Here is a 26,827-nt window from a genome sequence, read left to right as displayed (position 1 = left end):
AAAAAGTCCCCTTTTATTAAAAACTCAGAAATTTCAAAGGAGTGTGTACTAGGAGGCTAAGGGGAAATTAACCCTGCCGAACATAAAAATGATCTGATTTAGCCACACTTATTAATATGTGCTATCTTCAAGGCTATATAAGATGAAAAGATACATAAGATGGGAAGGATGAATGACACAGGGATCCTGCCCTTAAGGACTCCTCAGGTCAGTGAGAGAAATGGATGTGTAAGTAAATGACTTAAGCAATGCATGCTGTTACAGAGGTTCAAAGTAAGATGGTTGCAAAAAATGGCCTTTCTTCTTTGTGATCCTGAAGACTTCATGGAGGAGGCAACACGTGAGCTAGAACTTGCAGTGGAGTTAAGGCATGTGATGATGAGGTTCAAGGAGTGGGATTGAGGGAATAAAACACTCTTTGGTGGCCCCATGATAGTGTCAGAATGGGTTTGAGTTTTTCATCTCCTCTTCCTCCTTGTTCTGTGGTTTATTGCAAGTTATCTGTGTCTTTCAGGGAGCTTTGGGGGATAAAGTTGTTTCAGCTTACATAGAGAGATATCTGCAGTTTTTCCTTTTGTAGTCTAAGCTTTCTGTGAATTTACCACCGCCGGTGTATATATGCTAGATGGCTTAAACAGACCAGAGCAATTAAATCAATCTCTGGGTGTGATGTTCAGGTACTGATGTTTTTCAAAGTGCCCCCAGGTGTTCTAATGGCAGCCTCGGTAGAGAACCATGGGCTGAAATATGTGCAGAAGAAAATTCTGGGACTTGGAGCTAAAAAGTTATAGGCTGGGGTGGGTTTTTTTTTTTTTTTTAATAGGTTGGATTTTTGTGATTCTTTTTAATAGTACATGTCCTCAGTTAAGTTACTTAGACTTCTCTAAGCCCCATCATCCTTTGGAAAATGGGAATGATAGTAAACCTGTCCCACCTTGTAGGATTGTGTGGGTCAAAAGAGGTGGTTATGTGAAGGGACATTACTGCAGATGTGGTTGTGACAACAAAGTAATCTGTTGGATTTCTCCAGGAGTAGACAGGCTAAGAGCTGGCCACCTTGTCCTGTAAGGTAGTAACCATTTTATGGATTGAAATTGAAGATTTCACCATCATGAACATTTTGCTGCTCTGTTTTACTACATTTGTGTAATGCTAAAATGTTGAAGACCTAAAGCAAAAATGCAAATCCCTATACAATCAGCTACTGAGCATTTCTTGTCTGACGTGTTAAATCTGTTTAAAATTATACAGATGTTTATTGCGATTAAGATTGTACAGTATATAAATTATTTTCAGTGTCAGTAATGTGATTGTTGAGTATTAAATGCTCTAACTAGGTTTTTATTTTTACAGTCTGTACATTTAAAAAAAATTTTTCAGAAGACAGTAAAAACCCCCCAAAGTACCATGGAATACCATGAATTCAGTTACATTGCAGGTCTCATCGTGTCTGTCAAGTATATAGGGACATGTGCTGGTTTTTTTTTTTTTCTGTGAGATACCTGGTATATTAGTGCTGGTGGTATAATCACATAGAAATGATCATCCTTATGATATAACTTGCTTTATTTGAGAAGTAGTATTGTTTAATGGCAAGAAAACTGAACGTAAAGTCTAGAGATTGGATTCTAGACCTGGTTTCCGTGCTCACTCCTACATGGTAGGAGATAAGTTAGTTTCTCCGAGCCTCACATATGTTAGTTCTCTGTTGCTTTGTAACATAATCAAAAACTCAGTGGCTGAAAACAACAATAATCATTTAATATATCATGTTTGCGGTAGGTCAGTAGTTTGGGTGGTTCAGGCTCAGGATCTCATGTGGTTGCTGTCAGATGCCAGCAGGAGGTGCAATTATTGGAGGACATGCCTGGGGCTAAAATGTTCCCTTCCAAAGTGCCTTCTCACATGCCTGGCAAGTTGGTGTTGGCAATGTGGTTCCTCTCCATAAGGAGCTTTCCATGGGGCTGCCCTCATCATGGGAGCTGGCTTCCCCAGAGTGACATACAGGAGACCAAGGTGGAAACTGTAGTGTCTCTTATGACCTATCCTTGGAAGTCACACACCACCATGGGGCATGTATCAATTGGGGACCATCTTGGGAGGTTGGCTGCCTGACAGGATGACAACCTCTACCCGGCATAGCATAGCTTTGAGTTTCAGTGAAGAATTTATGGAAAATCATTTGTGAAACATTAAAGCAGCAGATAAAATTTTCAAGTTTTTCACATCTTCTAGTGTAGAAGTAGTACATCTACTGGGAGAAAATTATGAGCAAGAAGAGTAACCACAGCAAGACCCTGTTGGTCAACTGAGTAACCATAGGTTATTTCCAAGACAGTCTATTTCCTTGATGAACTCTCTTTCTTGACGTTTGCTCTACTTTGCCTGGATTATACTCATTTGTGGATGTATCTCACTATGTTAGACTGGAAACTTTTAAAGTAGGGGCTACATCTTATTCTTTATTGTCTTATGGCACCTTTAACTGAATGCTTGGTACTTCATCGGTGTAATTGCTATTAGCCGAACTGAATTGGATCACTAGCACAACTCCAGTCTTTTTGCCTCCCCTGAAATTTCAGATGCAGAGGGTCATTATTTGCTCAGGTGGTATTGATGGTGGTGGTGGCTCCTGCCAGAGCCATCTTTAAGCCTGTCCAATGGGTCTCTGATTTGCCACGATCACCTTTATCTTCTCCTAAATGACTCAGATGTTTGGATCTGCCAGGTGCTTAGCCTGTTCTTATTGATGACCAAAACATGCAAGCACACACACTCCACAGTCATTCCTGTATGACTGTTTCAGAATCTCATTGTACTCCTGGGACACCTGGGTGGCTTAGTTAGTTAAGCGTCTGCCTTTGGCTTAGGTCATGATCTCAGGGTCCTGGGATCGAATCCCGCATTGGGCTCCTTGCTCAACAGGGAGCCTGCTTCTCCCTCTGCCTGCCGCTCTCCCTGCTTGTGCTCTCTCTCTGACAAATACATAAATAAAACCTTTAAAATGGTTTAAAGGTTTAAAAAAAAAAGAGAGAAAAAAGAAAGGAATCTCATTGTACTCCTGCCCAGTTTGGTAACTCTTAGCAGGTTTTTGCCTTAGATTACGAATGCCCAGAAGATAAAACTGTACATGTTTCTTCCATGTAATAAATCATAAAAATTTAGTCTTTGCAGTTTTATCTAAAAGTGTATTTTGAGAGCTAGGTCTTTGTAATGGCACTTTGACACACATCCTTTTATATATCTTTCTTTTGAAAAATGTTTGAAGTATGTATGGTCAGCTTTTGAAAAATCATCTTGCTTGTAGCTAGAGGAAACATTGTAAACATATTATCAAGTTCTAGTGTTCTACTTTTAGAATTGTGCACAGCAAAGACTTTTTTTTTAAAAGAAGGGAAATGTTTGTAATATTATCTTTTACATTTTAGGATAATTTCATATGGTTTTTACATTATGTAGACCAATAAATTCAGAACATCTCAGGATTATTTTCTTCTTTCTGCTCTCTCATATGGATTTTCCTGCTGATTTCCCTTTTTAGGAATTTTTTACTTCCTTCTCCATTACCAGCCTTCTCTGTCGGTTGTCTGTACCAAATTTTCTCCCTGTCTTTGGACTTAGCCTACCAGTGTCATGTTTGAAGATGAGCCGGCTACAAGGGGCAGAGCAGGCATTTTGAGGAGCACTGAGTATATAAAAGAAGAGTTCAACTGAAGGTTAGGGTTGATGGTCAAAGGTGTTCTTTGCTAAATAGGCGATAGTGGACCTATAGAGCAACACGTGGTAGGAAAAGATTAGAGTTGCCACACATAAATTGTCGTGATTTTTTAAAATAGATTTAATTTTTTTAGCATAGTTTGAGGTTTACAGCAAAATTGAGTGTAAGGTACAGATATTTCCTATATACCCCCACCCCCACACGTGCATAGCTTCTCCCATTATCAACAGTACTTACCAGAATGATACATTTATTACAATTGATGAACCTACATTGACACAGCATAATCACCTGAAGTCCATAGTTTACATGAGGGTTCATTCTTTGTATTGTACATTCCATTGTACATTTGAACAAATGTGTAATAACATGTGTCCACCATTATAGTATCATACAGTAGTTTTGCTGCCCCAAAGTCCACTGTGTTTTGCCTATTTCTCTGTCTCTCTCGGCTAACCCTTAACAACCAAAGATCTTTTTACTGTCTCCATAGTTTTGCCTCTTCCAGAATATCTGGTAGTTGGAATCATACAGTATGTAGCCTTATTTCCTTAATTTTTGGTTTGCCTGGTGTAGCAGATTATTTACAAAGCATTTTGGTATTTTTCCAAGAGTTTATTTGTTTAATAAGAGTTTTATTAGTGTCAGATTCAAATACTAAGTAATTATTATTTAGTTTTGTTTAATAATTATTTAGTATCATTATATAAGGATAGTTTGAGGCACTTCATAAACTGATTAGCTTTTTCATGAATCTATTTCTCATGTGTAAGAGAAGTTCTGTAGAATTGAGCTATGACAGTAATAGTTTGAGATTAACAGTTTGAGACGTGTGGTGTAAATGACTGCATTATGTTAATATTCTAAACATTTCATTAAAACCTTTGTTTTAAAACTTAAAAAATATACATTAAATACAAATTTCTAGACTTTAAAGTGGTGATGTATGGTGAAGAGAACGTGGTTTTATTTAAGTGCTAGCTCTATCAGCAATGTGAATGTGAATTTTTTCTCTCTGAACTTCATTTTTTTTTCCAGATTTTATTTATTTATTTGACAGAGAGAAAGAGATGGAGCACAAGCAGGGGGAGCAGCAGAGGGAGAGGGAGAAGCAGACTCCCTGCTGTTCAGGGAGCCTGATGCCTGGCTCGATCCTAGGACTCTGGGATCATGACCTGAGCTGAAGGCCGATGCTTAATCAATGGAGCCATCCAGGCACCCCTGAACTTCATTTTTTTTTTTTTTTTTTGGAAAAGTGGAGATGACATGTACTTTATAGGTTATTTTTGAGCACTATGTGAGCCATTTGTTAAAATCCTATGTGAATTTTTTTTTTCTTTTTAGAGAGACTGAGAGAAAGAGAGAGAATGGGGGGAGGGGCAAAGGAAGAAGGGAAAAGAGAGAATCCTTTTTTTTTTTTAACAACTGGTAACTTATTAAAAAGGTTAATTTAAGCATCTGTAGTGGTGACATCAACCTGAACTTCTGGCTCAATACTGATGGAAGTAATCTGCTTAACAATCTCAGAAGGACTGTGCAAATCAGTGAGTCGCTTGTGGATCCTCATCTGAAAATGATCCCAAGTCTTAGAACTTTCACCACAAGGAGTTTTTCTTGTAGTGATTCCCAGAGTCTTGGTAGGCATCCGAACCAGTCCTTTCACTCTGAGATTCTTATCCGTTGTGCCTGTGATCAAGTCAGCACATACCTTTTCCCAAGATTTTATGTTGCAGCTGGCCAGAGTAATAGTAATTCGGTGAATCACCACCTCTGGTTCCATGGGTGCCTTCCCGGTGTCTTGAAAAGCCATGGCTGCGGCGTGGCTTCCTGACTGACTTGATCCTCGGTGACAGCGAACAGCGGTGAGTCAGGAGAAGGAGCGGGGTGTCCAAAGCTCTGCTGTAGCAGTGACTGCATCTTCCTCAAAGAGCGAGAGAAAAAGAATCTTAAACAGGCTCCATGTCTAGTGTGGAGCCTGACATGGGGTTCTATCTCACAACCCCGAGATCATGACTTGAGCTGAAATCAAGAGTCAGATGCTTAAACGATTGAGCCACCCAGGCAACCCAAAATCCTATGTAAATTTTACCTCATTAAACGGAAATGTGAGGAATTAATTGCTTAATGAGTTATACTTAGTTATTACATTATAATTCCTCCTTTTTTTTTTTTTTTTTTTTTTGGATTTTGCAGGCAAGTAATGGAAATAATGATTTGGGTTTAAGAAGGCAATACTGCTGAAAAGATGTTATTTGGGTGTGTCTGAGAAAAATGCATTTTTTTCCCCTCTGAATATGTCTTGTTTATTAAGCCTGTTTGTATCTTATTATGAAAGGTATATACTTTGGGATATTCAGCTTGTGTGCTTGGCTCTTAATCATATTTATTACCTAGTTGTTAGCTTGAGATGTTAGTTCTCCCTCCAAAAGCATGAATTATATTGCTCCCCTTCTCTGTAGAGCCAGAGACACAGTATTTGCTGTTTATGGTAAGGAAAGGGTAGATTCTAAATTTCTTGTGACCAATCTCTATGTGACTGAAGCCACTAGGGAAAGGCAGAGCTAGGTAGAAAGATTTTGGGGGAAGAGACTACAAATAGTCTTGTGACGTTGAAATCTTGAAGCAAGTGATATATTAAATACAATTCTAGTTTCAAAGTGTCCTTCTATTTTAAAATATTTAGAGGAATGGTCAGTGACATACTAATGCAGTATAGTTACAGAAAACTACACTTCTGAGTTTGAGAATGCTCAGTGTTGTTTAGTTCAAGATAAAACTCTAATAGTCATATCCTTTTTTCATTAATATCTTTATTATATAGCAATCTCATTTTTTGTATTTCTACTAATTTAAAGTTCTTTTTTTATCTTCAAAATATATTATATGGCCAAAGACATGACAAAGTGCTATTTCCACTACATCTGCAGCCAGAACACACACATTTATTAAGTTCACTGTCTTTTCTGGGCATGGTTTGTTGTGCTCCAAAACAATTGCAGTAGTAACATCAAGGATCACTGATCACAGATCACCATAACAAATATAATGATAATGAAAAAGTTTGAAATATTGTGAGAATTACCAAAATTTGACGCAGATATGTGAAGTGAGCATGTGCTGTTGAAAAAATGGCGCTAACACACTTGCCTGATGCAAGGTTGCTACAAACCTTCAATCTGTAAAAAAAAATGCAGTATCTGTGAAGCATGATAAAGAGTAGCACAGTAAAATGAGGCATGCCTGTATAGCTGAAAGTTATTGAGGCCGCTGTGCATTCTAGGTTGACTTTCCCTTGCTCTGATATCCCATAGCACAAAATTCATTTACTTGTATATAGTGTAGGAGATTTATACTAGATAGTTGTTGAATCAATGTGGTCTTTTGTGTTTGTGGGGAGAGCAGAGAGATCATCTGGGACTAGCCTTGAAGGAAGAAAGAACATTCAAAAGAACATATGGTTTGCACAAGACATAGAGGAAGTACCTTCTTCTTAAATTTAGAACCAATGAGAAACTATTTGACTACAGTAAAAGGCCCTGGGACATGTAGGTTGAGGTTGGATTGTGAATGACCCAAATATTAGACTTAGTAGTCTGTCAGATTGGCAAAGAAACAATTCTGCAAACAGAATGTGTTATTGAGGGTATAGAGAAATCATTGCTAATGGGAGTATGGATTTTTGCAGTCTTCATTGAGGCCAATTTGGAAATAGTTATCAAAACTTAAAATATACATATCATTTGATTTCTTATTAGAATTTATTCTACAAATCTTATACTTGGATGAGATAAAATATATTTAGGGATATTCTTTGCAGGAATTGAAAACAAATGCCCATTCTCAGAGGATTGGATAAATAAATTATGGGACATATAGTAGAATATGTAGTTGTTAAAAAGAATAAGACAGTTTATATATGTTGAAATGGAATAATTATTAAGTAAAAAGTAAGATGCAGAACAGTGGGTATTAGTAGCTTAATATTTTGGAGGAGACTAAGTTAAGATACGTATTTTCTTGTACATGCACAGAATATCTCTGAAGGGAATAATTAGAAAAAGAAAAATGCCTCTGAGGAGTGGCAGGAGAACAGGGATGGGAGGGTGTCTTATTTTCTATTGTATACCCCTTTTTGGATATTTTGAATTTTATATTATACCAAAAAAATTTTTAAAAGGAAGAAACACATTCAACTCAAAATGTATTTCTGTATTACATATAATCTGCTCTGGAAAATTAGGGAATAGAAAGGTGAGTTAAAAAAAAAACCAAAAACCTCAATGGTTCATATATTTGATAAGGGGTTAATATTCAGAGTATACAAAATCAACAATAACAAAATAACCCAATTAAAAAATGAGCAAAGGACTTAAGTAGACATTTCTCCAAAGAAGATGTATAAATGGTTGATAAGAACATGATAAAGGTGCTCAGTGTCACTAATCATTAGGAAAATGCAAATGAAAACCACACTGAGACACTATGAATTCACACTCATTAGGCTAACTACTATTAAAAAAATAGAAAGTAACAAGTATTGGTGAGCATGTGGGGAAATTGTAACCCTTGTGCACTCTTCATGAGAATGTAAAATGGTAGAGCCACTAAGGAAAACAGTATGGCAATTCCTCAAAAAATTGAAAATAGACTTCTCATATGGCCCAGCAGTTCCACTTTTGCAAATACATCCAAAAGGATTGAAAGCAGGGGTGCCTGCTGTTAGTTAAGCAACTGCCACTTGGTTTTGGCCCAGGTCATGATTTCGGGGTCCTGGGATCATGCCCCGGGTCGGGCTCCATGCTTAGCACAGAGTCTGCTTGAGATTCTCTCTCTCCCTCTCTGTCTCTCCTGCTTGTGCTCTCTCTCTTTCTCTCAAATAAATAAATAACTCTTTTTTTTTTTTAAAGATTTTATTTATTTATTTGACAGAGATAGAGACAGCCAGCGAGAGAGGGAACACAAGCAGGAGGGGTGGGAGAGGAAGAAGCAGGCTCATAGCGGAGGAGCCTGATGTGGGGCCCGATCCCATAACGCCGGGATCACGCCCTGAGCCGAAGGCAGACGCTTAACCGCTGTGCCACCCAGGCGCCCCACAAATAAATAAATAACTCTTAAAAAAAAAAGAATTGAAAGCATGTTCATAGTAGCCTTAATCACAATACCCAAAAGGTGGAAGCAATCCAAGTGTCCACAGATGGATGAATGGAAAAACAAAATGTGGTGCATACATATAGTGGAATATTATTCAGCTTTAAAAAGGAAGGAAATTCTGGCATGCTACAACATGGATGATCCTTGAGGACATTTGCTAAGTGAAATAAGCCAGTCACAAGAAAACAAATACTGTATGATTCCATTTATATGAGGTACATAGAGCAGTCAAATCTATAGAGAGAAAGTAGAATGATGGTTGCCACGAGTGGGGGCTAGGGAAGAACAAGGAGTTTAATGGGTACAGAGTTTCAGTTTTGTAAGATGAGAAGTTCTGGAGATTGGTTGCACAACAATGTGAATATACTTACCACTATTGAACCGTACACTTAATAATGGTTAATATGGTAAATTTTAGGTCATGTGTATTTTACCACAATTAAAAAAAGATAGCATATCTTCCCCCCCCCCCCCATAAGAACCCCTAGGTATAGTGGTGGGGAAGATGAATATGTAAATAAGTGACTGTGATTCAAAATATAATCTAAGTGTCCACAATGAGGTATAAACAAAGCTTTGGGGTACTATAGTGTAACTAAGAGATTGGAGATTACCTGTGACTTCACAAAATGGAATGAGATTTTGCTCTTGTATTAGGAGACTGGAGCATTAAGTGAGTGGAGAGGTCGAGAAGAAATTCTAGGCTGAAGGAGTAGCACAAGTAAAGGTATAGAGAGGGAAGGTGAAAGGTACCATAGAAGAGAACAAGATGGTGTTGGAAAAGAATCAGGTCAGATTCTCGTCTTTGAATGTTGATCCACATTTTTCCTACTTAAGTTTGTCTCACTTGTGTTTTGTTTGGGGTAGTATACCACTTTCAGGGGTCCTTTAATCCTTCTGCTCTTTTGTTTCTACCAAAGCTGATTCTGCCTATTTCCTTCGTAGGGTAGCCGTTTACGTTCCTTTCCCTGTAAAAAGCCATTATTTTTATGTATAGAAAATAAATAGAAAATTCCCCCTTTCCAACTCCTTTCCTTTCATCTTGTTCTGCTTCTCTGTTGTACTGAGTCCTGTTTGCCCTCTGCCACACAGGCCATCTTTTCTTAGATTTCTTCCAGCCAATGGAGCAGAATATGTTTAGTACACAAAAAGCTAAAGACATTGTATTTCAAGTTTTTCCCTAAATAAATCAGTGTACAATACAAATTCATTGGGCCTTATTGATTTTCTTTGTGACAGGTGAGGTATCTAATTTAGCTGCTTGGCTGATACGGTACTGTTGGTACTGTTTTGTCTCCGCATGCTATAACCTTTTCATTAAAGAACTGAATTCATAGAGTTGATAGAAACATACTCAATTTTAAAGATAGAATTTGTCCTTTAGCCAGGCATTAGATTGCTCTGTTTCCTTGATCTCTTTTTCTTCCTAATTTTCAGATGTTAAAGGCAATAAATGGGGATATATGGATTCTGACTTCATTTGTCTTGCTAATTTTTATCTCCTGCTAGTAGTGGTGCAGAAAAAAAAAAAAAAAACTGAGAAGAAGTGTTTTCTGATCAGCTTCTATTGAAACTACTTAATCAAAGTAGTCCAAGGGGAAAGATGCATTCTCAAGGATTGCTACTTGATTATGGAATTAAAATCGTGAGAGTGGTGATTTATCTCAAGTGTGATTCTCTCTTGGGGAAAGTTTGCCATCCCATTAGCATCTATTTGCATATCTTTTACTTTTAACAAATATGTGATTGGATCTGAAGATAGAAGACTACATTTGCTCTTATACAAAATTTAATTTTATGGTAATATTGACTACCTAGTTATTATCTTTACTTTCAGTATCTTTGACTGAAGAGTCTGGTTGGTTAGAAAACATTACGCTGAGATCAGTGCCTTGGAATTAATCAAGGTGATCCTGTTGGTTTACAGAGAGGGCTCATCTTGGCTTTTTGTCCAACATCTATTTTAGTTCTCAAGCAAACTGATATGGCTAAAATGGGGGAAAATCAGTCATACTGGTAGGCCTTACCAATTGCAGGAGGTGACTGACTGGGCTTGGGTGATGGTTACATCAGTTCTATATTTGAAAAGTGAAGCATACCAATATGGTTATGAATGTTTGATAATGTAACTACTGCAGAAAAAGTGGTGGTTTAAAATTAATTGTAGTTTTGGTTTAAAAAATGTGGTTGATTTTTAAGTACTTTGTTCTGTATTTGCTTTTATGTTTGCTGAAAATATTATGCATGAAGACTGTGCTTTAAACACTATAAAATGTTTTTCTACTATTAAGTAAATGATTGTGGAAAATGTTACACTTTAAAGGTCATGTTGATTTTGTGGCATTTCCAATTTTACATTTTATACATACAGTTGAATTGGTTTAGCTCCTAGTTGAGTGTTTAAAGATCTGGGTAATAAATGTAGAAGGGAAATCGCAAAAGGGCACAGTGTTTTGGAATGCACGTGTCTTCCAGCTTTCTTTTCTTTGAGCGGTGGAATTTCAGATTTTGAGAGCCAATTCAGAGGGCTGAAAGGATAGCAGGATAAGAGTTTTCAGTACTTGTTAAGTCCAAAAACAACTCCAGTGATTATTTTTCTATTAATTGATGTTGTATATATAGATTTGTACTTTTCTCCCTTTTGTAACCCTTTCCCATTTGAAAATTTTTTAGAAAATTAATGAGACTTGAGCACTTACCTTTTATATAGTGGATTGAACAAATTGTGTGTTCAGAACACTCTTTATTAGTTGCATCTGAGTGCCGTAGTAGCAGTTATGAAATCAATAACTCTTGTTGTGTTTATTGGGAGTGGTGGATATTTACTGGGAGTGGCAACCAAGTGGGAGGCAGGGAGCATAGTGCTTAAACGTATGGGCCGTGGGTGGGATAATCTGGATTTAGCTCTGCTATTTACGACCTGTGTGACTTTAGGAAGATTACTCAAATACTGTGACCATTAGTTTATATCTTTCAAAATGGAATAAAAATAAGTTAATGTAAGAGATTAATGGAGGTAACAAAATAAAATAACAAATTTTTTTTTATTATTACTATGGCGATACGGTATTTTAGACAACACAAGTGAATATTTTTTACTAGAATGAATTGGTTTCAAAGTCAAATTGTTTCATACAGTTTTTCTGTTTCCAATTAATGCTTCTTTCAGAGTACAGATCTGATAATACTTTGTGAAAGAGTATTTCTGATTTTCAGAGTGGCTGCCAGTCACTCCATCCTAATTAAAAATGAAACAAAACCTCACTGTACTGTTAGTCAAAAATTTTTATGTGACTGTTTAATGTTTGTACCGAGGTTAACACCCGAAGTATAGCAAAATGTTGGTATAATTTGGGCCAAGGAAAAATAGTATTTTAAATATTGCCTGGGGGATTCTGTTATGTCTATCTCACTTCTAAAACTGACCTTTCTTTCTTTTTTTTTTTTTTATAATGATTTTTTATTATATTATGTTAGTCACCATACAGTACATCCCCGGTTTCCGATGTAAGGCTCGATGATTCATTAGTTGTGTATAACACCCAGTGCACCATGCAATACGTGCCCTCCTTACTACCCATCACCAGCCTATCCCATTCCCCCACCCCCCTCCCCTCTGAGGCCCTCAGTTTGTTTCTCATAGTCCATAGTCTCTCATGTTTCATTCCCCCTTCTGATTACCCCCCCTTTCTTTATCCCTTTCTTCCCCTACTGATCATCCTAGTTCTTATGTTCCATAGATGAGAGAAATCATATGATAGTTTGTCTTTCTCTGCTTGACTTATTTCACTTAGAATTATCTCCTCCAGTGCCGTCCATGTTGTAGCAAATGTTGAGAACTCGTTCTTTCTGATAGCCGAGTAATATTCCATTGTATATATGGACCACAACTTCTTAATCCAGTCATCTGTAAAACTGACCTTTCATCTGTGATTTTATTATGGTTCTTTTGCTAGACACATCTGAAGAAGTGAAATTGCCACCTTTCTTTGTACTTAATTGGATAACAAATTACTTGGCTTGGGAAAGGGGAAGGTCTTTGGGTGATATGCTTAGTCTTTTTGCAGAACAAAAGTATGTTAGGTTCTGAAAAACTTCTTCATTTTTCAAAACTGATAGATACTAATTTAAATTGCTTTGAATTTCTATTTGGCTCATATATTTTTATCTAGCTCATACACTTCCTAAAATCTAAGAAAATCTTTACTAAATTTTCTTTCTGAGCCATTTACTGTAACAACCGTTGTGATGTTCCCTAACATCACTTGATGTTGATGAAACAATAAAAATAAATTTCTTACAGAATTGGGAAGCTCAGGGTATTATTCTCAGGGCCACTGAACTATTGATTAAGTTGACAACAGCCTATTTGGTGACCCATATGAAAATAATTTTATTTATTATTACTGGTGCTTATTTGCGAATGGGGTTATACTTATCTTTGCTGCTGAAAGCAGGAATGTATTAGAAGTTTCCCCAACTGTATGTTATCTCGTATTATCCAACCAGCCATGTGACATGTGTTTGTTAAATGAGAACGGGTATAAAGTAAAGATCAAGCAAGAAATTTAACCATGTCATCGTTAGAAGTGAACATGATTTCATGAGCAACGTTAACCTTGCAGCAGAAGTAAGAAATGGTCTTGGAGCAGGGTGTAATGATGATGATGATGATGGGGTGTATCATGGAAGACAGGTAATTTTAGTAGTGGGGAGAATGGGCCATTCCATAGATTTCTGTTATGGAGGATAAAGGCCTGAAGTTAGACTCAGAATCACAGATAGTTGAAGCAAAGAACCTTACAGGTAGTCTGCTCAAATGGATGAAATGAATTGCTGTGTCATTGGCATGGCTAGGACCTGAATCCAAATTTTCTGATTTCTAATTTGGTACTGAGCATGGGAAGAGCAGGAACGGTTTAGCCCTGGAGTAGAATGGGTGCTTGGTTCTTTGGGAGTAACACGTGCAAGGAGGTACTGTATCCGATGGATTGGGTGTTTCCCAAACAGCCTGCTCTGGCCACCCAGTTTCTCTCTTATGCTCCTGACTGGTATTTAAAGGAATGGGGTATCTGACACAATCATACCAAGTTGTCTCTCCATCAACATTATGAGTGGGTGGTAATATAAACCATATCTAAAATTAAACAGTCAAGGAAAATTTACTTAACACCTGCAAATGCTTAGAGAAATTCTAAGACCATTAGGATGTAGAGAGAGGAGTGAGACATGGTACTTACCCTTTAGGGGCTTACAGTGTGGTTGGGGAAAATGGACATAACTATAAAAAGATAATTAATAATACTGGGTGCCAAAAGAGGGTATGGCTAGCATATGCCAGAGGAATTTGGGGGTGGACAACAGTGCTGGGGTTTAGAGTACTCATGTCAGACTTCCCAGAAGAGATGAAAATTAGGTTGGTTGCTTCTCAGCTTAGTAGATCTTAGGCATAATTACATGTGTTCAGCTCTAAAGATATCAGATTCACCTCACGAAGTTACAGAGCTGGGAGTTTTCAGGTAACTTCAGGTATTGACTTGCAGTCAAATACCATTCCACAATTCCAAAGCTGTTGTGCAGAGGAAGGCTGAAGGTTTCTGTTTAGGGACTCGCATTTCTGCTTATCCCTCCCCGAGTGCCAGCAGATCAGATTCTCCCTCCTGGTGTTCTGAATGGTCTTCTGAATGTCGCAATATAGAGCAACCCCTGGTTTCCATTACCTTGCTCCCCCTTTTTTTTCTTGTTGGCAAAATAGTTAAAATTGCTACTTAAGTGTGAGTTTGGTGAGGTTTCCTATTTAAGGTGATCTTTTTACTAAGAAATTATTGAAATGGGGTGGGATATTCGTCTATCATACATAAAACATAGCTGCAGCTAGCATTTACGGAGGGCTTTTCTGTCGTTCATCATATTATTTTGGTATTCTGTGTTATGAATCATTAACTTGAAGATTGGTACATCAATAATGCCATTAAGCATTATAAGATAAATAATCTTATAGCTGTATCAGAGAATAAATAATTTACACTTCTCAAAACCCATGTTTTCACTCTACCTGGATATCTCTGCATTCAAATGATATTTCTCCTTTTAGCACAAATAAGGGCTTATAAACCTGACAGATGAATTTAAATACGAAATAGGAAAACATTAGGGCTTGAATTATGTAGTCTGAGCCTCAACCCACGTCTAATTCTTTAAGGTGCTGGTTTTTAACCTTTTTTTCTTCTTATTTTTTTATGTAGTGAGCCCTTCAAAGAAAATGTTTTTTGGAATTCTGTTATTAAAAAAACCAAAAGATAGAAGCGGGTGGCTTTGACTGAAGAAGGGAATCGGGGCTCAGAGTTTTGGTTACTTTGTACCTGCTCCCTTTGGCCCTTGTGCCTCTGGGGAATCCTTAGGGCCACCATGGAGTGTGGACTGAAAAACATTGCTTTTAAGGAAAAACAAGCTAAACGCTTTCTAGAGGTAAGCTTTCAATTGAAAAGAGAATTCTTGATGTCTTACAGTTGAATAGGTCTTGAAAAATTACTTGATCTTTGTTACCCATCTTTATTGCCTTTAGACATGAGTGCTGTGCTATGATTTATTGAAGAAAAATTAGCCTCTTGAAGTTCGGTATACATAATCATACACATACATAAATATACATAATTTAAAAAGAAACACTTTCTCAATAAATATCTTCAACTGCCAAGTAAACCTGTCAGATGAGAGATGGGGTAGTCAGACACATGAACACGCTCACCCATGTACACAGACAGCACACACACACACACAGTTTGTTGCATGGGGTTAGACAATGCCTTTCTCTCAATCTGTGCCTCCACCACATCCATCATATTCTGAATACAGTGCAGATAATCTACATCAACAGGAAAGTATGTTAAAAATTATTTTTAGTAATTATTGGAACTCATTTATTGACTTCTTCAATAAAACTGTATTGAACATCGGACACTTCATTGCAAGGTGCTGAGGTCTGGCAGTGAACAAGAGGCCATCACAGAACTCATAGCCGGTTGGAGGTAAGGATGAGAATATCAGGTGTGATAAATGCTGTGGTAGAGGATGCATGGGGTTTTATGGGAACACATAGGAAGGGCATCTCATTCAGACATGGAGAGTCAGGGTGGACTTCCTGATTGGTGACATCTAAGCAGACCTGAAGGGTGAATAAGAATTGGCCAAGACAGGGGTGTCTGGCTGGCTCAGTTGGTAGAGCCTGCAACTCTTGCTCTCAGGGTTATGAGTTTGAGCCCCCCCCCACATTGGGCATAGGACTTAGAAGAAGAAGAAGAAAAAAAAGAGTTGGCCAAGACAAAAGAAGGTGGGAAGAGTGATAAAGACAGAAGAGAACATATATAAGGGCCCAGAAACAAGTAAAAGCATGACATGACACACTGTAGGAATTGCATGTAGCTGGCTTTGGCTGGAGCATGATGTGCTAATGAAAGATAAGTGTATGCTGAATCTAAGGAGCTCGATAGTGTGTTATAGGGCATGGAGAGTTATTGGAGGATTTCAAGCAGGAGGAAGTTGTGATTTGTATTCTTTTAATAGAGGGCACTTTCACTAACTACCATGTTGACCTTGGGGCAGCCATTTGGACGATAGAGTCATTTTTCTGAGAGTAGAAGGACCAGAGATTGTAGAATACTGTGTAGTTTGTCTTTCCATAACATCCCCAATTGCCTATCTCTTTTATAAAACCTATCCTTCTTCATTTTAGTTTTATGGCCCTGGTAACCTTATCACAAGGCTAGATTAATTCAAAAGAACAATTTTTAATGTTCAGTATCTATATAGGTACACAGATATATCTTCATTCTTTCAGTATAGAAACTGGTATGATGCCCTGCATGTAGCAGGTACTCAAATGTTTATTGACGTAAAAGGAGTAAATACTGAAGGAAAAAGTGCCAACTTCATTCTCTTTCTCTCTCTTTGATGATCATTTCTTTGCTCTTCCCAACGCTCTGTAGGCTTAGATAGTTTCAACACCAGCTGTTCTTAACAAACCACAGGGGTCTGACCGTTGTATACTAGGAGTAATGATAATAAAATGTGCATTTAAAATAGTTCAAATTCACACCTTTGTATTTTACCACTGGATCTCAAAGTCACATAACAGCTGGACATGCCGATATAAAATCAAAGAAGAGTGGAACGTCTTGTTTACTCATCTCAACAATTATACTTTGAAAATTATATAGATGGATAATTTATGAATTGAAATTTTTTTTTGTACTTGCAAGGGAACTAACTTCATTTCTAAAATATATGCGAGGATCACAAAGGAAACTTATTTTAAAATAATGTTTGCATTTTATTAAACTTAGCAGTTTATAAAATACTTTCATGGTATTACTTATACTAAATTAAATTTGCATTACATAATTTACCTTTTGAGGCTGGATACCCAGTTCTGTAATACTACCAGTTTCTGAAAATAAGCAAATCCAAAGGTACTTTTTGATAGTTTATAATTATTACTGATGTTAGTTAGCGATCACATTTTCCCATGTTTAGTCAGAAGAAACACCTTCAAGCAGGCCCCTGTGTCCTGCTGCTCTTCCATCATTTTTCTGTCACCTTTTCACTTAGTGGTGTAGCAAAACGTTCCAGGTTCATCTTGTACCTTTCCAGGCCCAGCCCTGGAATCAACCCTTTTCTCTGAAGAGCTTGAGTTCCTTATAGTGAGGAATCGTGTTAGAGGCTAACATCCAGGTACTAGGAATACTTGTCTCTACTGCGGTGTCTTTTTGCTTTTAGGTCTCTAGAAGGGTTTTTTCTTGACTTCCCCTGTGTATTTGTGTCTCCCCTTTTCCACAGCACCATGGTTTCCAGCTAACTCCTTTATTCCTTTGGCCAATGCTACAATGTATCTAAAATAGTTTTAGAGCTACTTCCCTCATTGTTTGCATTTTTCCTTCCCTCACTCCCAACTGAGTGTATATAATTGAATACTGTATTCAGAAGTTAATGGGATTGAAAGAGGCTGAGAGAAAACTTTCGCAGGTGTCCCATATGTTTATGGAATATATTCACTGGTGTATACTTATCTCCAAACTTATCAAGCTGTATCCATTAAATACGTGCAGTTTTTGTATGTCACTTACACTGCAATAAAGTGGTTTTAAAAAAAGGAATGATGATGGGTGAACTGCCCTGATGGACAGTGCAGGGTCGGAATGAACTGCCTGCCTCTGGAATTCTTTTATATGAGAAAGAAATAAATCTCCCTCCTGTTTGTTCCACTGGAAAAAAAAAAGTTAATTGAATTGCTGCCTCTTCCATAGTTGATGCCTGTTTAATTCTCTGTCTTGTTTAGATTTTAAGTAGATAGTGGAGCAAAGACCATTTCTTTTTCTTTATATGTGTAACATGCAATAAAAATGTATGGTGTAAATCATGAATATTGAAATTGTTTTGCCCTGTGTTTCACATCTTTCATTAGAAACTATGGCTGAAGCAAAATAAAGTTTAAAGTTTCTTTTCCCTTTCTTTTTTCACTTATGGAATGTTTCTCTACCTCTTTACATTTTACTCAGAATAGCATAGGCATTTCTCTATTAATGCCACATTTGCATTCCTGAAAAATCTTTAATTCTGCAAAGTTGTGTGCTAGAAGTGCTAGGGCTTATAGAGAAAACAGGGTTAGGAACAGATGAGAACAGATGATTTGAGACCAGTGGAATTTGTAAACATAACTAATATACACAAAAAATGACAATTGTAATAAAAATGGCTAAATCTCAGCTGGCATTTACACCCAGCATCACAGTTAATCTTAGGCAGCCTTAAACCCTGGTTTTCCTCCTGATAGTTGTAAATCCTTAAAATCATCCACTTCTACCAGAGACTAATTTCATCAGAGTTAAGTCTGATCCAGGGTGTTGACTTACCAATTTTGTTTTATTCTAAAGATGGGGGAAATACTATGCATTTCTTCATCTGCACTCTCTCAGCTTCCTCAGATGGCTTAACATAGACAGTGGAGATCTTGAAACCACTAAATGGAACTTTCCCTTTAAGGGTGGGAAAACTTGCTCCTGATGCGCTGGGGAAAATTACGTATGAGCCAATGCAACTGACGTCATTTTCCTGCATATGAGCTAATTTACACTAAAATATCTATTGTAGCAGGAAAGACTAATGTTAATTTGCTTTAGTTTGTAAAGATAATATGTACCCATTATTGGAAATTTAAATAATATGGAAAAATACAAGAAAAGAAAGTGAAAATTCCTTGACTACCAGTAAACATTACTGTCATCATTTTGGCTCATACTCTCTATCACCTGACTTCTTTCCATGATTATGATGACGATGCTCTGGGTGTGTATAAAATTTCAAATAAACGAGTTCTTATTATACTTAAAGCTTTCTAACTTTTTTTCAAAAGTGAATGTCAAGCAATATAGGTATACGCTATCCTTTTTCATGATTACAAATGATTCTACTTCATGTCATAGTTTATGTGTTCGTGGGCACTTAGATTGTTTTCACGCTCACCGTTAGTAGTAATGGAGTACTGAAAATCCATGATCATATCTTTGGACCCTAGAAGTGGTGCCCTGCCCAGAGGGTATGTTCGTGGAGCAGGTTGGTGCACATCATCATGGTACATTCAAGAAATGTTTTACCCGTTTGCACTACCAGGAGAAATGAGAGGTTGTATTTTCGCACCCTGAGTGCTTTTAGTTCTCTACATCTTTGTCAGCTTGATAGGTTAAAAAGGTGATTTTTTTATTTGTATTTGTTTTATTATTAGTGTGGTTGAACATCTTTTTATATTTCTAGAAACTATCCATCTTTTGCTTTCAGTGAAATGCCTTTCATGTATTTTGCTCACTTTTCATTCAGAACGTGTCTTTTTTCTTACAATTTGTAAGAACTGTATAATTTTAGAAATGTTAAACTTTGAGGATTAATATATATTGCAGATTTTTATATCATGTTATCTTTTAACCTTATTTATGGTATGTTTTGATTTTTATGTAGTCAGACCCATCAGTATTTTCTTTTTATATTTTCTGGGTTTTGTAAAGTGTTCAGAAATGCCTCTTTCCACCCCTAAAATACTGTTTGCCTTTGTTTTCCTTTATTAGTTTTATGTTTATGTTTTTAATTTTTATATTAATCTTTATGTGGAATTATTTTTTTTCTATAATGAGTTAAATAAATATCCACCTTTGATTTTTGTGTCTTTGGGTCTATTTCCAGGTTTACTATTTTATTAGGTATGTCTGCAAAACAAGTTACTCCAAAACGCTGTTGGCTTAAAGCGTGTATCATCTCTCATCATTTCCACGGGTCTGTGATTTAGGAGCAGTTCAGCTCCACAGTTCTGATTCAGGATCTCTCTTACGGTTGAACTTAAGATTTCAACCCAAGCCACAGTCATGTGAAGGCCTAACTGAGGCAGGAGGATCAGGCTTGCAGTTGGCTCACTCACAGGGCTGGCCACGGTAGTGCTGGCTCCTGGGGAGAGGGAGGCCTCCATTCCTTCCAGCTGGGCCGCTCCCACGTCTGGCTGCTCTCTGGACATGGTGTTGGCTTGCTTAGAAGGAATGGTTAGGAGAGAGAGCTAGGAGGTAGCGTTCCTTTTTATGACTGGCCTCACAAATCACACAACATCATTTATGCCCCCTCTTTGCTAGAAGCCAGTCACTAAGTCCTGCCTACCCTTAAGAAGATGGGAATGAGGCTCATCATTTTGAAAGAGGCCTGTCAAGGAATTTGGAGAAATATTTTGAAGCCACCATGGCTCCTTTTTGTTCCATTCATATATGACTATCTCAGCACTAATATCATACCTTTGAGAGTCCTGTATCAAACTGATGGAATATCATGTAATGCTATGCTCTACTGTGTTTGACAGCCATTGGCTATTACTGGTCAAGTATCTAAAAATAGAAATACAAAATAATAGTAATAATACTCTGGTGACATTTTAAGTTGCCTTATCGCCCCAACTTCTCATGCTTCTTTAGAATTATGTAGTAGGGATCATTGTATTTCATTGAAGGTACCCTGCTTATAGCATTTTAAAAAATTTTGTTTTACATTATTTCATACTGTTGTGAGTAATTTTGAATGTTTTGATTGGCAGATACGTCCTAGTTTTAGAGCATTACATGCTGATGCAGTTTCACAGGTTATCTTAAACAGTAACTCATACTGGCAAGTAGGTAAAATCAAAATAAGGCATTTGTGTGTGAGGAGCAATCTAAGTAACATCTCAGCTCCATATGCTGTATACTCACCAGGGACTCATTATGGTCCCTGGACTTTCTGTGCAGCAGACACTTGAGTCCAGAAAGTGCTGTGCTCCATCTGCCTTAGTCTCCAGGCTGCACAGGATGAGCCTCTTGGTACTCTGACCTCTTGGTTGCTTTTTTTTTTTTTTTTTTTTTTAAACTTATGTTGCCAGCCTGGCTTTTGTTGCCATTTCAACAAGTGTGTGCACCCTGCCCCTGACGCTTGCGCTTGTAAATTTAAAGGACCATAGCTACTTCTTCCAAAGGCATCAGTTACTCTTGCTTTTACCTTAAATTGCATAAATCTTCTCATCTGGCTTGCATCTTCTCCCGCACTGAGCCTGCACCGCTTTTGTTTGAGCTCCCCGTGGGCATGCAGCTGCCATAGATGGGCTGTGGGCAACCTTCCAAAGCTTCCGACCATTTGGACAGGTTTTATTTTTGACAGACTAATCAGAGCTTTAATATGCTTCCCTACTGGGGGAGCCTGTGTTTCTAATTTTTATCTTTATCATTCTGTAAAGAGTAATAACAGTCCCTGGACTGGCCTTTAGTTTCCTGGTTACATTGCATTTTCCAGTCCCACTTTTTTTTTTTTTTTTTTTTGGTAAATGACCTTGCTTTCTCATCTTTGCACCTTTAGGGTCTGGTTGGCCTTGGTTATTTTGAAAAAACTTCCTACTTCCCATTCCCAATCAAAGGAAGAGCCCTGTTTTTCTTCTTATCTCGTAATGTGAATTTGAGCTGATGCTTTATATTCACTTACAGGCATTTGTAGAAAGCAGTTTATTTGAGGCATGAAGGGTAGAGGTCAGAATAGGATTTTCATAAGACCCTGAAATCATGCTCTTTTAAAAAATTGCTTATTGCACTTACTGTTGAACCCATTAGAGACCCTGTACCATTTAAAAATAGGGCAGAAATAGGGTTAGTGTGAATAGTAGCTAAGAGAAATGAATATGAAGCAGTTATTAGAGAGTGGGCCAGATTGAGATAGTGAGGTAGGTAAGGAACAGCAAAGCTGATACCTCAGGTAATTGTGCTCCGGGAACTGTGTGTCACCTGGTGTTTTCAAGGACATTTTCCCATTACTCATGTTATTGCCTGACGCTTACTTTCCAATATTCTTCTTATTTACTTTGTGCCCTTCTTTTTTTTTTTAGGTTCTCAATGTTATATTCTTCTCATTATTTCCCTTCACTCCTAGTTCTTAGTTTTGATTTTTGAAGGGTTTTGAGATTTTTTTTGAAAAGGATGCTTTTTCCTTTTATAGGCTATCTTAATTTCTTAAAAGCCAATTTCACACACAGTGAAATGCTAAATAATGTGGTTTTTTAAAAAAAGATAGTAAGTATTCTGATACTGGAAGTATGTTCTTTTGCTAATTCAAAATGTTATTGTTTCAGGAATCAATAGGTTTATGGTGAATAGTCCAAAATTCTCTAATTACTTTGTTTGGGTTGTAGCTGAGTACCTCTTCTGTTGCACTTACACATATATTTAAGTTGCCACATTGTTAGCTTAAAATCCACATTGCCTTTAGCTTCTACTTAATGACAGCAGTTATGCTTTTCTATTAAACTAAAAAAAAAATAGAGTGCAGTGTTGATATCCAAATTTTGTGATTATTAGAGTTAAAGCTTACTAAGCTTCTCCTTGCTAATGGCCATCATTTAGTAGAATTTTCCTCACTCTATAGAAAGCTATTCACTTGCCTGTTAATTTTTATGGTGAACTATTTTTGCAGAATTTATGGCATTCTAATAACTGAAATTTGAGATTGGGCCTTAGTTGTAAATGTGGTCAAATGGTGTCTATATGGAGTGAAAGGATAAAGATAATTTATAGGATTAGGGTGGACTGAGCCAGCTTTTAGAGAGGCTCATAATACCACAGTATTATGGATTTAGTTTTATGTGTTTTTCAAAAATATTGGAGTCGTGAGTGTTTCCATATTGCTAAGGGACAAAACATAGCAAAATAAAAAATAAGTATTAAATCCAGTCTTATTCCTCAATGCTCTTAACATATATCCTGTTTCTTGGTCTGGCCAGCATCTATCTCAGATAGGCCATAGATAAACCTTTACTTTCAGAATCATATTTTCCTCTTGTCTGAGAAATTTACCAAATATAATTTATTCTTCGTTTATTTCCAACCTTTTAATGGCAATTTTTAAACCTATAGAAAAGTTTTAAGAATTTTTTAGTGGACATTCTTAAACCCACCTTCTACATATAAAGTCATGTTTTTCTTTTCACTTTTTCTTGTGAATTTTTTTCTTGCAATTTCAGCATCTATCTTGCTTCTTTTTTTCAATGGCTGTTGTATAACTTATTTCTGTGGTCAAATTCTGGCATTAAGTCATATTTTTCCTTTATTTTGCTTTAAAAAAACCCTCAAATCGCTTAAGACAGTGCTGCAATGTTGGCACTCCATAATTCTTGTTAATTAGCCAATATCAGTAAATATGATGGTCCCTAACCAGTTAAATCCTAGAACAAGGTTAAGTTCAAAGCAGAACAAAAGTATCACTCTGTTTAATAGGTTTCCCATTACCTAGAAGATCGGCTTTACTGGTTTTATTGCATGTAACAGACATCCTTAAGTCTATTGTTCTTTTTGGATTTGTTATTGCTAGTCCCTTTCTTTAGACATGGGTAATGCTATTACCTGAAGAAACACCTTTTATTTTATGATCCAGCCATTGTTCTCTACTATACATATACTGTATTCAGATACTAGCTTTATGGGACTTTATTTTTTTTTCTTTCCATACAAATGCTTACTTAAACTATGTGTGAACACTTTATACCTCCAAAACACCCTGCGGGTTTTCTCGGATGAAAAAATTGTGGCTCAACCAGCCAACAATTTGTCCAAAGTCACATGATTGAATCATGATTTGAACTGAGGTCAGTTAGATTCAGAGGCCGCCAACTTTATACTGACTTTCCCTCTTTGCTGATGCTCTCTCCGCAGAGCACTGCTGGCCTCTCCTTGGACAGAGGGAGGACTCCTTTTCTGAGGCAGAGGGAAAACTGAGCATAAATGCTGTACATTTGCAAATTGGAGTCCTTACCAAAAACTCATGAAGTTGCATTTCCTAATTGTTTTCTGGTTGTGTTTTCTGTCAACACCAGTTATAGTGGAACATAACCCTGGAATTCATTTGTGTTTAGACATTCCTGACTTAAAATTAAATATGTCAATTTTAATTTCTATTCTCTTGGTATCCAGATGCTCATCAGTTTACCAATAGGGAATTATAATTATCTCTATCAAAGAGGCAGTTTTAGGTCAGAACAGAGGACCATTATTATCTTCGTTAGGCTACTGGTGTTGACTTTTATTGGGTATCTTTGCCAGAACATGGTTCGCTTTATGTCTAATTACATTACATTTATCCCCTTTATTATTTTTGGCTAGTTTTTCTTTATTCTTTGTTTTTTCTTACCGTTTTTTCCTTTCTGAGAATTTTTGAGTGAGAACTGCTAAGTCACATGAGTTAAAAGATAAAGGAATTGATGCTGGAGTTCACATTCTGAAGATTTACCAGTTGTCTATTTTATAAGGTATTGTTTATTTGTAAAGTGAAAGGAGCAAGGTGGCCCTGAATTTTTTTAAAATTGGTTTCCATAGATTACTTTTCCAGAATTGCTTCCAATAGAATCAAAATTGTTCTCGTTTATGGGTGCCTGGTTGGCTCAGTTGGTTAAGCATCTGCTTTCGGCTTAGGTCATGATCCCAGAGTCCTGCTCAGCCAGAGTCCTGCTCAGCCAGGAATCTGCTTCTCTCTTTCCCTCTGCCACGCCCCCCCCCCGCCCCGCCCCAAGCCCTGTTCCTGGGCTCTTTCTCTCCTCTTTCTCTCTGAAATAAAATCTTTGCGGAAGTTGTTCTAGGGGCACCTGGGTGGCTCAGATGGTTAAGCGTCTGCCTTCGGCTCGGGTCGTGATCCCAGGGTCCTGGGATTGAGTGCCGCAGGGGGCTCCCTGCTTGGTGGGGAGCCTGCTTCCCCCTCTCCTGCTGCTGCTCCCCCTGCTTGTGCTCTCGCGTTCTGTCAAATAGATGAATAAAATCTTAAAAAAAAAAGTTCTAATTCCTCCTGCTTTTGTACACGCTTAGGTTGTTTGCAGACTGAGGTTATTGGTAGCAGGAGCTCCTGGAGAGAACCATGGAGAAGGGTAGTCTGACCGTGCGTGGTCGTCTCCTAATTCCTTGTGATCTTGTAACAAGTCCCTCTTGGAAGGAACTTGATTTTGGTCTGTCTTTTGGTGTCTTAGCATAGTGTCTAGCAAAGTAGACAATGTAGCAAGAATGACAATGTAAGCTCTGTGAGGCCCAGGACCACAACTGCCTTGTTGTGCATTGTGTACTCATCCCTTACTTAGCCCAGTTCCCAGATACCTAGTAGGTGAGCAATAAACATATATTGAGTGAGCAGAGAATTGGGTGCCTGATTTGCTTGAATCCCTGCTCTTACATTCTCTGATGCTCATAGTTTGATACATAGTTTGAGTTCAGAAGTAAAAGCTTGATTTGGTTCTCCAAATGTGCGGGCTTGTTATTGTGATTGAAAGATTACATTTTATATAAGATACTGCCTTGTAATTTATTATTTTCCTCTTACCTTCAAACCTCCCACACAATTTTTAAATAGTGTTTGTAATTAGGATGACTTGAGGTGTATTTATCTACCTGGTTGCTATGGATGAGTGACTGGTGACTTTGTAGAGGCTAAAATACAAGCAAGTTTAAGAATCATTTTAGATGAATTCATGCATGATCAAGCCATTACAAGCCATGAGAAGGAAGAGGCATTTATGGTGTAGGTCGTTATGTGGTTGAGGTTAGCATCACCAAGAAACTTTCCCTTACAGGTGCTATATAGCAGGTGGCAAATATGATTTCAACTGAATCTGAAAGCTTATTGTAAAATAGTCTCAGTTCAGCAATGAACGAGGTGTGCCTAGTACTTAAGCATCAATTTTCTCAGGAGCAATGTTTTGAACCTAAATGACTTACATGGTTACTAGAAGAATGAGGTTACTGATAAAAGTTATTCCCTTTTTGCTGGGGATGGTTTTAGTAGCATATTTTGCTACTTTAGCATTGCTTAAAGGAAATTTTCTCAGAGGAAACAGATGCTAGGTGCTTATTAGTATGGAGGTTTTAAACACCGAGGGTGTGAACAAAATGGAAGTTTTAAACGTTGAGGGTGTGAACAAAAGACCAGATCATTCCAATGATTCTTTGGCAATTTCTATAGGAAAAAAGTACATAAACTTAAACAAAATGTGAATGCCATAGAACTTTAAACAGTTTATTTGTACAACTTCACATGGACATGTAATGCTTGTTTCATTTATGTATGGTTTATTTTAGTGACAGAAGGTTTTAAAAGTGTTTGACTTTTATGTGGTATAGGTGTCCTTTGCAATTTGGGTAGGATGGGACTATACTGAGGCTTTTCTTTTGAGCCTTTGAAAATAGTGACAACTTGTTTGCAAGGTAGCTTTATTTTTTCCCTTGGCTTAGGTAGAATCTGTGCACCTTCAGATTGGCACTCCTCCCACATGCTCTTTGAGAGTCTCTCAGTAGAAAAATACTTGGTCAGCAGTGGAGTTGTGAAGACAGGAAGTGAAAGAGCAGTGGCTTTCACTATAATTAAACGTTCTTTGACATGAATTGC

At 37.3% G+C, this 26,827-nt stretch overlaps 2 protein-coding genes across 10 annotated transcripts in view; one reads left to right on the top strand and one right to left on the bottom strand.

The window, feature by feature from the left end:
* The window catches only part of IMMP2L (inner mitochondrial membrane peptidase subunit 2), an 821,223-nt gene that overhangs the window by 6,956 nt on the left and 787,440 nt on the right, over nt 1–26,827 (top strand). The window lies entirely within an intron of this gene.
* LOC113262952 (40S ribosomal protein S20-like) lies at nt 5,169–5,543 on the bottom strand. The gene has a single exon (XM_044387645.3). The coding sequence runs from the start codon at nt 5,526–5,528 to the stop codon at nt 5,169–5,171; it is 360 nt and encodes a 119-aa protein (XP_044243580.1). The 5' UTR covers nt 5,529–5,543.

This window comes from Ursus arctos, unplaced genomic scaffold (genome assembly GCF_023065955.2).
Source record: "Ursus arctos isolate Adak ecotype North America unplaced genomic scaffold, UrsArc2.0 scaffold_3, whole genome shotgun sequence".
Classification (NCBI taxonomy): Eukaryota; Metazoa; Chordata; class Mammalia; order Carnivora; family Ursidae; genus Ursus; species Ursus arctos.
The sequence above is the reverse complement of the archived record's forward strand: the minus strand, read 5'-3'. Positions and strand labels throughout refer to the sequence as shown.